Source organism: Aricia agestis, chromosome Z (genome assembly GCF_905147365.1).
Source record: "Aricia agestis chromosome Z, ilAriAges1.1, whole genome shotgun sequence".
NCBI classification, from domain to species: Eukaryota; Metazoa; Arthropoda; class Insecta; order Lepidoptera; family Lycaenidae; genus Aricia; species Aricia agestis.
The window spans coordinates 6,967,140-6,980,949 of record NC_056428.1 but is presented as its reverse complement, the minus strand read 5'-3'; the positions used below and the strand labels follow the sequence as shown (position 1 = coordinate 6,980,949).

The 13,810-nt window shown below is 38.7% G+C and overlaps 1 protein-coding gene across 5 annotated transcripts in view; it reads left to right on the top strand.

Moving 5' to 3' along the window:
- LOC121738496 (potassium voltage-gated channel protein Shab) overlaps window positions 1-13,810 on the top strand; it is a 78,808-nt gene that overhangs the window by 59,607 nt on the left and 5,391 nt on the right. For all 5 annotated transcript variants that reach the window (XM_042130585.1, XM_042130584.1, XM_042130583.1 and 2 more), the window contains exons 2-4: window positions 9,278-9,453; window positions 11,453-11,680; window positions 12,000-12,306. In XM_042130585.1, the coding sequence (XP_041986519.1) occupies window positions 9,323-9,453; window positions 11,453-11,680; window positions 12,000-12,306 (666 nt within the window). In that variant the 5' untranslated portion in view covers window positions 9,278-9,322. The remainder of the gene's footprint in view (window positions 1-9,277; window positions 9,454-11,452; window positions 11,681-11,999; window positions 12,307-13,810) is intronic.

The window sequence follows — 13,810 nt, the reverse complement described above, 5'->3', positions numbered from 1 at the left end:
CCTCTCCACCAAGCCAATGTCACAACATCTAAAGGCAAAGGGTGGAGCAGCATAACGTAAATTGAAAATGTTGTTATGTTCCTCTAATTTTGCCGGTGTATTTATATATGTATTTATATATATATATATATATATATATATATATATATATATATATATATATATATATATATATATATATATATATATATATATATATATATATATATATATATATATATATATATATATATATATTATAATTTAAAAAAAAAGTTAAATAAATATTGTAGTGACTAAATAAGTATGTCACTATGGCAAGTGGCAACGTTCATAGCTATCTCATCGCACAAACGATGGTCGCCGTCAGTCTCGAGTTGTAATAACTTACTTTTATAATATGAGAAGTTACTTTCCTTCCTGACTTTTGTATCGAGAAGGTAACAATGCTCTATCTTCATTACATCACAGCTGAAATAATACCTTCCGTACAATCTCCGGGTTTACGACGTCCTCGTCGAACACGATCTCAATTAATTTCTAAATAAACAACACTGCGAAGTTTTCGTCGCGACTGAGCTATTAATAGTTGAGGCGAGACCAGCCGCAGCGTTCAAAGTCAAGAGCGTTAAATCAATCGATTTCATGAGTAAGAGCCAACGACAGCCGGACTTTGGTCATTTTGACAGTTGCTTTCCACTGTCAGATACCCAAAAGTAGGTACTTGGAGATGGTATGGCAGTGGGAAACAACTGTCATAAGTGTCCGCCAGCGGAAGACGAGATTTCTACTCGAAAAAATTGGGCTTTATATACTTTGTCGAAGGTTAGGTAGACCATTAGAATTAGATACCTCCGAAAGTAACCGCGAACGAATGTGCACAGTTACTGGTCGTCCTTACCTGTAGCTGTCATATACAGGAAAACTTTGAGTTTATGACGAAAATGTTGTCGATGGCTCTTGGGCCAATAGCTGTTAAAGTCCGTTTGATCGTGGCTTTAGCACCCGAAATAGTTGGTAACTTTCTACGGTTACGTCATGCCACTATTAAATATTTAGCGCTGCGCCGTCGTGAATTTTTATTGGCGCTTTTATGTGCAACTCTTAAATTATATCAATTGAGACTGAGCTCATAAAACCGAGCGTAGTACCTACATGGTATACGATAAAATTACACTTAATTGGAGTAATTTTTTATCCATATCAATATAAATTGTAAAAATAAGGTCTTTTCTCAGCAATGGGACGTGATAGGTTGGTTAAAAAAATAACGAATAGTTATATTTCTTATTTTTTTAAACTAACTTGTACTATAACTTATAAGCACCTAAAGTTTCTTCGACACCAATCATACAAGAAAAAAAAAACGCCACTTGCGTAATGTAAGTGTAAGCTTAACAAAAAGGTTAGGGCCTGTCCACATATCCACATTACGAAGTTGAACGTTGCGGCAACGTGGCACGGTACGTTGTCGTGACGTGAAAATGTACCTCAACGTAACGTAAAAATGCACGTTACGACGTAGCAACATTGTACGTCACCATGGCTTCTGAAACTGCAAAATTTTTCACTACCGATCTAGATATGGAGCGCACAATACATATTCTGCTTCTGCTATTGTTAAAAAAGACGCAGAGAGAGATTTAAGAAAAGAAAGACGTAAAATGTTGCTACATCGTGACGTGCATTTTCACGTTACGTTGACATAAATTTTCACGTCACGTCAACGTACCGTGCCATGTCACCGCACCGTTCCACGTTGACGACGTCATGACGTGGAGATGTGGACAGGCCGCAAAGATGCCCCAAAACGCCCCGAAGAAAGACCATTATTTTTATCATGATATTCTTTTATCACTGGACCATGCTTTTATCACGACCAGCCATGTGTGTTACATATATGATACATCTATGCGTTAAGGTGTTGTGTAGAGCAAACGCAGTCACACTTTTATAGTAGGCCATGGCAATTGTGCATGTAATCAGAAAATTACTATTTGATTAAAACGGCGATATTTAGACTGTAGTTTAAAACCCTGTTTCAAAGCCTTAAACTTTTACTTGTGTTTTGTTGACTCCTATAAAGTATAATATTTATTATACAGCCGTTTATTATGTCTTTATTTAAATTCTAAGCTACAATGCTGTAAAATAAATAATGATTATAGAAGTGTACAGCTGTATACCCACGGCACAGGCATGGAAATCTAGATGTTATATATCGTACGAAAATACTGTAATTACCTATTCGTGATAAAAAATAAGTAAATCAAAAGTCTGAAGTCTGATGAAGTTGATCTAAGAGTCTAAGCAAGCTAAGATGAACGATTAAAAGCGAAAATACACTTTATACAATCTTTAAGAACTAGATTTTTATAAGTAGAGTTTTATAGACTCTATAGTTTCAATATTCGATAAGACTCAACTATAATGTAGCAAATGAACTCTACAAGTTACGTAAACGATAGCTGTATTACAGTTCTGTTTTCAATGTTCCCTTTTACAAAAAGAGAAGTTAGTTTCGTGTCGTGCCAAAGCGTTCGAGATTGGTCGATTTTTCTATTGAAGTATCCAATTTTCAACCTTTTTATTTACTTAGTTCTATTAGTGAATATATCTGATATCTTTAGGTATAGATTTAAGTCAAAGCCAAGCGCTTGACCTGATTTAGGTTAATGTGTTTATCTTGAATGCATTGTGTCTGTCTGTCTGTCTGTTCTTCTGTTTGTTACCTCTACATGCTTAAGCCGTGAACCAATTTGGTTAAACGGAGACACAACTAATCCAAAATCCAAAAATAGTTTTAAGCACAGAAATATGTACGGTGCCCGTGCGATAAACTATGTATGCGTAAACAAAATTACAGGCAACTGTTCATCATATTATATTAACAATTACATGATAAAGTATCGAAAATATGTCTCTAGTCTTATTAGTAACATAATCCGGCCCATTTTTCATCCCTTTCCCTCGCACAGACATACGATATATAGAGAAAAAGTGTAGTTTGTCTGTCGGTATCATATTTAGCCGGCGCCTGTCCGCCTGTTCGTCTTAGATCGATATCTCCACCCTCTGCTATCAGCAGCCGCTCCCTACCAGTATATCACCAAAAAATTATGCCCCTAGCAATTTGTGTCTCTAAGTTAAATCAATATATTGAATAATATTTGTTTAATATTACTGTTGTCATATTAAGGAAAATATTGCAATCAGCATAACATTTGCAATAGTCTAGAAGAAATAGGCTCTTTTTGCGTTTTTATTTTCTTACGAAATATTTGGTAAAGGATAACTTATGCTGCTTTACCATTATATGCAATGATATAATATGATAAAATAAATTTACTCCGATGTCTTTTGTGCTATGTCTATCGATATTATAATATGGAAGCCGTATAATGTTTGGCCGAAGTCACAAAAAATAAACTATCGAAGTATAATAGTATAATATCCAGTTGAGCAAATAAGCAACTTAACTGGCTAGCTAAACAAAAGAAAAACCGTCTAGAAACACGCGATGCCTAGGCGTTTAGGCAATTGGTTTTACCTAGATTAAATTCCTAGGAAAGTTATGACCCAAAGAGGAATGTTACACGTTACTTCAATGACCTAACGATAGCTTAATCGTATACCCAAATGGATTAAAAAATATGTAGTTTTAAGTTTGCTACGAAAGTACGTAGCAGTTTCGTAGACCTTTCGTAGCACTCGTAGCAAGGTCGTAGCAGAGCTTAAAATATGACAGATTAGTCCGGGTTCCCTTTTACATTTTTTTTAATTACTATCAAGCTAATTTTTTGTGAGTAGATTCATTTTGATACGACGAACAAAAATTTTCTCTGCGAAATTTCTCGAAAATTGTAGTTAACAGAGATAGAATGGATTTAATATTCCGATTTGATGGTCCTAAAATATGGATTGTTCTATTTGTAGGACAATGTTACTCTTAAATTATATAAATATTAAACTATCAGTATACAAAAAATCAGCTGGTTAGGGTTCCGTTTTAGGGTACCGTAGTCAACTAAGTTTTGTTGATTGAAAGAAATATCTTTGTAGCATAATTTAATAACTTCACATAACAAATAAATAATTTGTATAATATTTTCAAAATAAGCCAATTTAATAAGGCCAAGTGGAACACGTGAGAAACTTATATATTATGTGCATCGGAAAACGCTGAGAAAACTTTTATTATCTACGTCGTATGGCCCCTCTCAGACGTACCCTCGCATATAAAACATTTATTAATGTTATAACTCGGGTGAAATATTTTACTGTTTTTATATATCACCATGTATGTTATTGAATGGTTGCATTTTATCTGCGAAACATTATTAAAAAAATAGTACCTACTGGCTACTACATGTTACAATTCATACTATATTATAAATGCGAATCTGTCTGACTATTACTTTACGCGTGTTTTTTTTAAAGATCCAAAGACTTTATTACTTGTGTTTACTGGAAAAATATTAAGGAAGCTTTCTATCCCAGAAAAATAAACGGTTTCCGGGTAAAAATAGAATGTTTAATGCAACGGCGTTACAGGCAACATAGTCCATTCTAATATCAAAGTACATAATGACGCTTGTGGCTAGGCTAGGTAAACAATGTATGCACTAAATCTGTTAAACTAGATTACCAATATTCGATTAAGATAACACGAGGACACTATACGTACTATGTCTACATACGAGTAATAAACACAATCACTGTACGTAACGTTTGTAATTAATCTGTACTAAATAGCACGGGGTCCATAATTTTTAGGCAATGAAAGTTTTTAATTATATTATATTATCTATGCACACGTAAACAATTTTTTCTTCTTTATAAAATAACATTTTAATAATAAATTTATTATTTCATAGTTTCACCGAAACAAATATTTTAACAATGCTTGAAGATTGTAATTTAAAAGTTATTTAGTGCGAAAGAAATGGAATCTTATTTTTAATCAATTTCTGATCCGGACTTATTAAACTTCTATTTACGCATTCGATCAAACAAAATTACTTTTATTTTGAAAGTGGATTATAATTAGATCCTATAAGCATTAGATAATAGCTATTTTATATTAAAAATTATTTTATTTAGTTCAGAAAACTTACAGGTTGTTAAAAATTACGGCGAAAGTACAATATAACACAGTTATTACTAGTACGGCTGCCAATGTTCCTATAAAGTGTACCTAATGAAATGTATTTGTTATTATGTAATATGTAATATGAAAAGCCAATTATAAAGTTTTCACAAGCAGGTAAAACGTACATAAAGTAAAACATAAAATATGTATTTTATGTTTTTCTTTAAATAATAACTAGCTATTTGACCGAGCTTCGCTCGGTATTCAATAAAACACGAATAAAATGTCATTTTCTAAAAATAATTCCTAGCTAGATCGATTTATCGCCCCCGAAACCGCCCCTATTAGTATAAGTATACTAATGTATCCGGGGGTGTATTGTATAGAATGAAATTTAGTATAAGTATACTAAATTTCATGAAAATCGTTGGAGCCGATTCCGAGATTCCAATTATATATTATATATGTTACGGTCAAAGACCGAAAAATAAAGTGAAACAGCCACGACGCGAATTTCGCGTCGTGGCTGTTTCACTGTGACCACAACGCGTTGAGAGCCATTTTTTCGCTCATTGAGCGATTTCGGTCTTTGAGCGTAACATATGCAAGAATTGCTCGTTTAAAGATATAAGACTATGCATTCTAAATTAGTATGCATAGTAATTATGAGTCTAGTGACTCGACGACAAAAAATAAACAAATGAAGCAACATTAAGAGCTTACAAATCTCAGAGGAATTTATTACATTTACTATAGAATACGATAATAATTAGATCACAACAATTTTGTTGTTCAATCAGTTTATTTTTGACTTAAATTGTGTTATAGTTTCGGAGGAGATTTAATATGAGTAGTAATTGATTTTCAAATAAGGTAAGAACTTAACTGTATAGTCAATAGTTTTAACTTGCAGCAACTTATACATTGCTGACTAGACGGAGTGGCGCGCTGGCTTAGCTTAAGTTGTTACACAATATATAATATATGGAATATTCCCCATGTTTTGGCTCATTGCCTCAAATTTTGTGCAGTGCGGCCTGATTGATCATGGCTTGGCAAGTGATACCCTGACATGGTAGATTGGCTCCATTGTATCCAGTTCCAAAAGTAACGAATCTCTTATTTCCGCATAACGAAACTTTAGTTTATCGAATACCGTACATTTGTAGGGAAAGCTATTCTATGACCATTTATGGGATTCAAAGTGCAACAAAAACTTTTATGTAAATCGGACGATTTCAGCGTGGACATATAACCGAAGATACAGATTCGCATTTATAATTGTTATTGTACAGACACGACATATTAAGATATCATTTAATTAATAGCTCTGTTGTCAGGCTAAATGTACATTACTAATACTAATTTGTAGGACCTAGAATATTGAATGTTTTGTATGTAGGTCACTTGTAAAATAGTATAGCTAGAACTAGCAGAAACTTGTAGGTGTACTTATAGTCGGTACTAGAAGTAAAAGAACCTTTTGACCGAGTTTACCTGGTATTAAGATAGTTAATATTATTAGTTTCAGAAATAAAAGAAGTTCATACTGTTATATGGTATACTTCTCTTTTGTTTTGCAATTGGAATGGGAACCAAATTATAAAGAACTTCAGATCGAGGCTTATAAATGTTCACACTAAACTAATCCATGCGTTGTATAAATGAGTTATGTTTTAAATGTTCATTACCAACCTAACCCAAAAACTTGCATCTACTAACGATCGGGGTATTAAAACCGTACTCAGAGATAATTATTTAATTAGGACTTTTAACAAAATTGTATGGACTACACAAAAAGGCGAACTAAGTAAGTAACTAAATAAGTCTCCGAGTGCGGTCCGTAGTCAGCAAGATAATGTCGGTCAGCTGAAGTAGTGAAGTGCATGCTCCCGTAGTGGGATTAGTGTCGATCTGAAGAGCTGATAAACACGAAGGCGATTCCGTAATCGATTGCCCCCTGCCCCCCGCGACGCCCGCCTCCACCCCGCCCTCGCTAGCTCTGTTATTTTCCCCTTTGAGGCTATCATACAAACCTACCACTTATATCGTTACAGCTAAGAACAAACAAAGAATTTGTTCTTTATTATTACCTACCTCGATCGTGAGAAAACCAGACACAATGCTATTCAATTGTTATCGCGGTCGCCGGTGACCGCTTGGGGCTCGAGGCGTTAAATTGATGTAATAATATTTATACATTCATTTATAAAGGCAAACCTGATTGATAGAAAAATAAATTAAGCACAAAAGAACTGTTCGTCTTTTATGAAAATCCGGCCCACCTTGTTGCGCCCTATCACAAGGTGTGCGAAGCTTTACAGGTTTTTTTTTTAATGTAATAAGGTGGCAAACGAGCAAACGGGTCACCTGATGGAAAGCAACTTCCGTCGCCCATGGACACTGGCAGCATCGGAAGAGCTGCAGGTGCGTTGCCGGCCTTTTAAGAGCGAATAGGGTAATAGGGGAGGGTAGGGATGGGAAGGGAATAGGGGAGGGTAGGGAAGGGAATAGGGTAGGGGATTAGGCCTCCGGCAAACTCACTCGTTCGGCGAAACGCAGCGCAAGCGCTGTTTCACGCCGGTTTTCTGTGAGAACGTGGTATTTCTCCGTCCGGCTCCCCCACATATAAATTATCTTTTATCTATTAGGTATCTTTCCTCCTGCAATAAACTGTCGAAAGTGACGAGGGAGAGAGAGATACTTTTTTATGGCGCGTGACGACTGACGCCGCATCGGTATTTGGTATTGACAACATATCTAAAATACTTCCCTAAAAGTTTATTTTTCCACAAAGTTACGAACGCTAAGCGACTCGATGTTTAGCTTTTTTGTGCAGTTCCAGGCCTCTTTCGTAATCGATTTTATATTAGTCTGTGGGGGTGTAACTCAAGCTATGTTTTCCCGCTTTTGCGTCGGCTTCACGGGCTAGACTTCGACATATAAAATGATTAATAGAACCACGCTGAAATAAAATAGTTATGGTTATTTTATACGGAGCGGTCGGCGGCGAATTTCGTCACTCTATATTCAAATTCGGTGATCAATCATCGTCGAATGTAGTTTGCCTTTTTCAATGTGAAATATAATATCGATACCACTATACGGCACGGGAATTTATCTACGAAACTATGCAACATACTATTAAAATTTTCGGTAAATCCCCGAGAATGTCAAACGATCTGCTGTTCTGATAAATAAGAACGTTGTTAAGTTTGTCATGGCACATTTAATGCAATCTTTCCTGGGGGTTAGTTAAGGCTGCGTTTCCACCAGAGATGTGTTGCGAGGAATGTGTTTTTGAGATCCAATAGGATCGCCGCGCTGAGCGATGTCATGGCGAGCTCACGTCAATGAAGCGATTCTAATTGGTTCTCAAAAACACATTCCTCGCAAGTCGCAACACATCTCTGGGTGTCTCTGGTGGAAACGCAGCCTAATAATCAAAATAGATAATACATATTTCAGATAGATAGATAGACACTTTATTGCTCACATTAGTTTTCTTTTTCCTTTCCTAATAAAATATTTATTCATTATATAAGCTATACAATATTTTGTGCCAGTTAGTTGTAACAATTTAAAAAACCGGCCAAGTGCGTGTCAGGCCACGTGCCGACTGGACTCAAAAAAAGAGTGCTGCTGTTATGTATCACACGTCTCTTTTTACCATGCAGTGTTACCGATAGTGACATCTCTTTTGCTCAGGCCTTCGTTTCTCTATTCCGCTAGGTATATTAACTTTATGGTTGGTTCAGTGTTTTCTGGAGAACGTAACTATAAAATTATATATCATGTTTACCATAGTAAAACATAGTTTTAAGATATATTGTGGGAGACAGTGTGAATTTGTATAAGATTTGTACTCATGCTGTGTAGAATAACCACCCTCTAGTTCCAGTAGCCATCATGTATATTGTATTGTTCCAATGGGGGACGGTAAACGAGATGAGAATTAGCACCATGAATATTTTGTATATTATCTCTACTCGTGTATAATATAACCACCCTTAAGTTTCAGTAATACCTAGCGTCAATCATCATCTATCATTATTATCACGAGAGAATCGCGGGCTTGAAGCCAGATATGTGTCATTAACCATATACCAGGAACTTGTTTATGGTCTCTTCTCATGCCTTATTAACCCACCCTTTAGATTCCTGTACCTTGCATCAATTATGACGCAAATTATGTTATTGTTTCAGTGGGGGAGCAATATGCGGGGGGGCGTGGCGCGATGAGCTAGCGGTATGGGGGGCGAGGGGGCGCGGCGCTGGCCCGCGGGCGACTCGCCCCCGCGCTCGGGGCACGATGCGCCGCCGCCGCCGCCGCCGCACCTCGCCGCGGCCAGCGCCGCGCAGCTGCAGCGGGCGCACAGCAGGTACTGACACTACTATCCCGCAGTCACGGATTAAAACCAGTTGATGCCCTAAAGGTACAGGTTGAAAGCCGGCTACATGAAGTGGCGGCAGACGACGTTTCGTCGCGATCGTCGTCGATCGATCGTCTTATAATGTTCCCTTTTGGTTCTTATAAACTAGAAATATACTCGAGAATATTTTTTGTGGCACACCAACTACTGGCCACGGTACACCAGTGTGCCGAGGCAACTTTTGCGGAACACCGCCCTAAGCAATCCATGCGAGTGGGGCCCCCTATCAGTATGTCAACTGGAATCGGTATATTTTAAATCTTATGGGCCTGTTTCACCACTTCCTGATAGGCTATCCACCAATTAACTTGACAGACCAAGTATGGAGAATCTTTCAAAAAAGTTGTGAATAGCCTAATCGGCACTTTATCAGAAAGTGGTGAAACAGGCCCTTAGGGTGTTTCACCACCTCCTGATAAGTGCCTGATAGGCTATCCACCACTTAACTTGACACACATAGTATGGAAAATCTGTCAAAAAAAGTTGTAGATAGCCTATCAGGCACTTTATCAGGAATTGGTGAAACGGGCCTATCTTCTAAACTATGCTACGCCGTAGCATCTGCGTAGCTCCGCGCTACGAGCAAGCTACGAGGAGTGCAATTTTTGAGGCGTTTATATACAAGTTTCATAATAAGAAGTCGAATAGTGCACGCATGGCTGCAATGAAGTCACAATGAATAAATTAAAAAAAAATACAATATCTCAAACATAATAAAATATAATTTATTTTCGTCTTCACTTCGAAAATATAAAATAACTATTTGGGATAGCAACGGAAGCGATGCGTCTGTATTTTGTGAACATTAATTACTTTAATTATACAGACTCGACACTGTTCAGTATTATCAATAAAACAGCTAAAAATAGAAGCTGTTTTGCAAAATTACGAGTATATGTAATGAAATCGTTTTCGTATTTACATAATATTCAAACGTGAGCGTCGCGTCGGGTTGCTCTCTTACGGAACTATCATCGTCATCATCATCATCATCTAGCAGTTGTAACATCAGCTTTGTAATATTTTGATCGTGGTCTAGTGGTATAGAGCGCGGCTCTTGACTCGGAGGTCGTGGGTTCGATTCCCGCGTTGGAAACATGTTATTTCCAAGTTTGGTTAGGACGATGCAGGCTGATCACCTGATTGTCTGACAAGTAAGATGATCCATGCGTCGGATGGGCATGTAAAAAGTCGGTCCTGCGCCTGATCTCTCGCCAGTCGTGTCGGTATCCGTGTCGGTCCATCCCACTGGGTTATGAGAGTAAAGGAATAGAGAGTGCTCTTGTGTACTGCGCACACACTTGGGCACTATAAATTACTCCTGCGTAGCTGGCCTGGTTTCAATGAAACCGGCCACCGTCACCGAAACCGGTGTGGGAGCTATAATATTTTGACCACCGACAAAAAAGAGGGTTCACAACTCACAAGTTTGACGTGCCTGCCTGTGTCTGTCCGTGGCATCGTAGCATCAAAACGGGTCGACCGATTTTGATCATGTTCTTTTTGTTTGAAAGTTGATATGATCGAGAACGGTCCTGGCCATAACTCTTCATCATCAGGTCGCTCTTCTGTAAAATTTGAGCTTTACTTCATGAAACCTCCAGTGATTTCATCCGTTCAATTTTATTTTCATGGGGGGTTGTTTTTATTTTTCTTTAATTTAGCATTATGTTCATCACATATTAGGCTTCAGATATGAAATCAGCGGGCAGCAGGGCGGGAGCGGTGGCGTTTCAGGAGCGGCGCGTTCCCATATGTATAGGTTTATATAGATAAGCCGTCTAGTACGCTGCGCGCCGCTCGCCGCCCCGCTGTTTTCGAGGCCTGTCCATATAATAAATCTATACATTGGAACGCGCCGCCACCGCTGACGCCCCAATACCCGCTGATTTCGAGACTGAAGCTTAACAGCGATGCAGAATATCGATCCCTTAATCCACGATTTCAGATCAATGTCGTCGCTCCCGCCGGAGCCGTTTATGATGCTGCGCGCGAAGGCGCTGTGCAAGCGTGTGACCATTAACGTGGGCGGCGTGCGGCACGAGGTGTTGTGGCGGACGCTGGAGCGCCTGCCGCACACGCGTCTCGGCCGTCTGCGCGACTGTAACACGCACGAGGCCATCACCGAGCTCTGCGACGACTACTCGCTGCAGGACAACGAGTACTTCTTCGACAGGTGGGTGTGCACGTGACTGCATCGTGATTATCACGTGGGCGACGGATGCTGGAGCAGCAACTGCATCCACAACTCGCTTCAACGGCGTGCACAGTTTGGATCACAGGACAGCACTAGGTCATTGAAATCTGCCGCCACTTGCACTAGCAATGCATGTTCATCAACAAGCCCTTCTACAACGTCAGCTTATATTATTTATTGACATTATGTATAGACTTGCAGACTTATTGGATAATTTTTCATAATATTATGTTATCCATACCTATGTCTTCGTGTAAATCAGGTTCCGAGTTTATATTGTTTTTTCTTTTCTTTTCAGGCACCCGAAAAGTTTTAGTTCAATATTAAATTTTTATCGGACTGGAAAGTTACATTTAGTTGATGAAATGTGTGTGTTGGCGTTCAGTGATGATCTCGAGTACTGGGGGGTGGACGAACTGTATCTGGAGTCGTGCTGCCAGCACAAGTACCACCAGAGGAAGGAGCACGTGCACGAAGAGATGAGGAAGGAGGCGGAGAGCTTGAGGCAGAGAGAGGAGGAGGAGTTCGGGCAGGGCACCTGCGCCCAATACCAGAAGTGGCTCTGGGACCTGCTCGAAAAACCCACCACGAGTATAGCCGCCCGGGTAAAGTATCTCAGTTCGAAATTAACATAATTCTGTTAACACACGCTGCCAAGGACAATGTTAGTCGAAAGGTACATTATCTGATGCAATTTGTTAGACGCTTCTCTCTGTCAGCAACACTTAAACACTTTGAAATCTTTGATAAATTGTTCTCTATTAGCCGAATCTACATTACGGAGAAAAATTGTAATACATTTTCATAAACATTGTAATTTGTGTAATGGATATTTTGCGCACCTCTGTACGTTATGTAAGCAAACGATTTATACACGAATGTAATTTGTTATTGTATAGGATCGAGGTGTAATGTGGATGCATAGGTTTATGGTGCATGAATAACATCTATCATAGCCCTTTCTAGTTGTCCCTTCGTGTTATGGAATGTGGTGTTGTGTTCCGATGTATGTGACATTATCGCTTCTGTCCAAATTTTTGCCTCCTTTTTATTTGAGTAGTTTATTGTATTTAATATTATAAGGTCCAGTAATTTTGACTACGGCGACCGAACGACATTTGTAAGTATTAACAACTCATTTATTCCCATCTCCTCCCTTTATTTTCGATGCGTATTTTTAAGGGTTTTAAAATTTTATTTCGCTTTTTGTAGTATATTTTATAATAATATTATTCCAATATTTTACGTACATACTCGATTTCTATAGTTTTTGATGGAGCAAGTCTCTGAATGTACCTAATACTTTTTAGTTCTATATTATTATAGTTGCTATTTAACGATTTTATTTACATTCTTATTTAGTAACTGTGAACGTATTATGTTAATAATTTTATATTTTTAAATAAATTAATATTGAGAGACATAGGATGAGCCAGTTGTAAATATGATTAATTTGTAAGTCTTGTATCGTCGTCATATATATTTCTATAGTCACTATATACTAGGTATATCGTGCTACTTATGTTCAGTTCATCTATCGTTTATCTAACATTAAATGGATGTTGTACGACGAGGCACTAGGTGTCTACCCTAACTGTTATACATATATTTTCAATGTTCACAGCGGCGCGGACAAGTTCTCTTAGAACACTTTAAAAACAAAGCTTAATTGTTGTCGCCAAGATGCAAATATGGGATGGGCTTACGCGATGTGACCAGCCGCTGCCGGCGGCGCTCCGCGGCCCGCGTGCGCTGCGGCACGGGACGGGCGCGGCGCCCTGCGGACCCACCCCTCACCTCCGTCCGCAGTGCGCGCCCCGCGCCCGCGCCGTTTCGCACTACGGTCTAGCGCCGTCCTGCCGGCTTCCCCGCTACCCCCCCCCCCAGCCCCCTCCCCCCGATCCTCTCCTCCCCCCCTGACGCTCCGACCTGCGCTTTCGCTTCGTTCGTAACTACTAACCGAACCACGTGACTAATGGACGAACGCTCGTTACTCCCCCACCGGCGCAATCGACGACGCCCGTTCGTTCATCGTACATGTAATCTACCACCACGACCACACAACACTACTAACATAGTACTAACACCTACCTATAGATGTTATTTTTA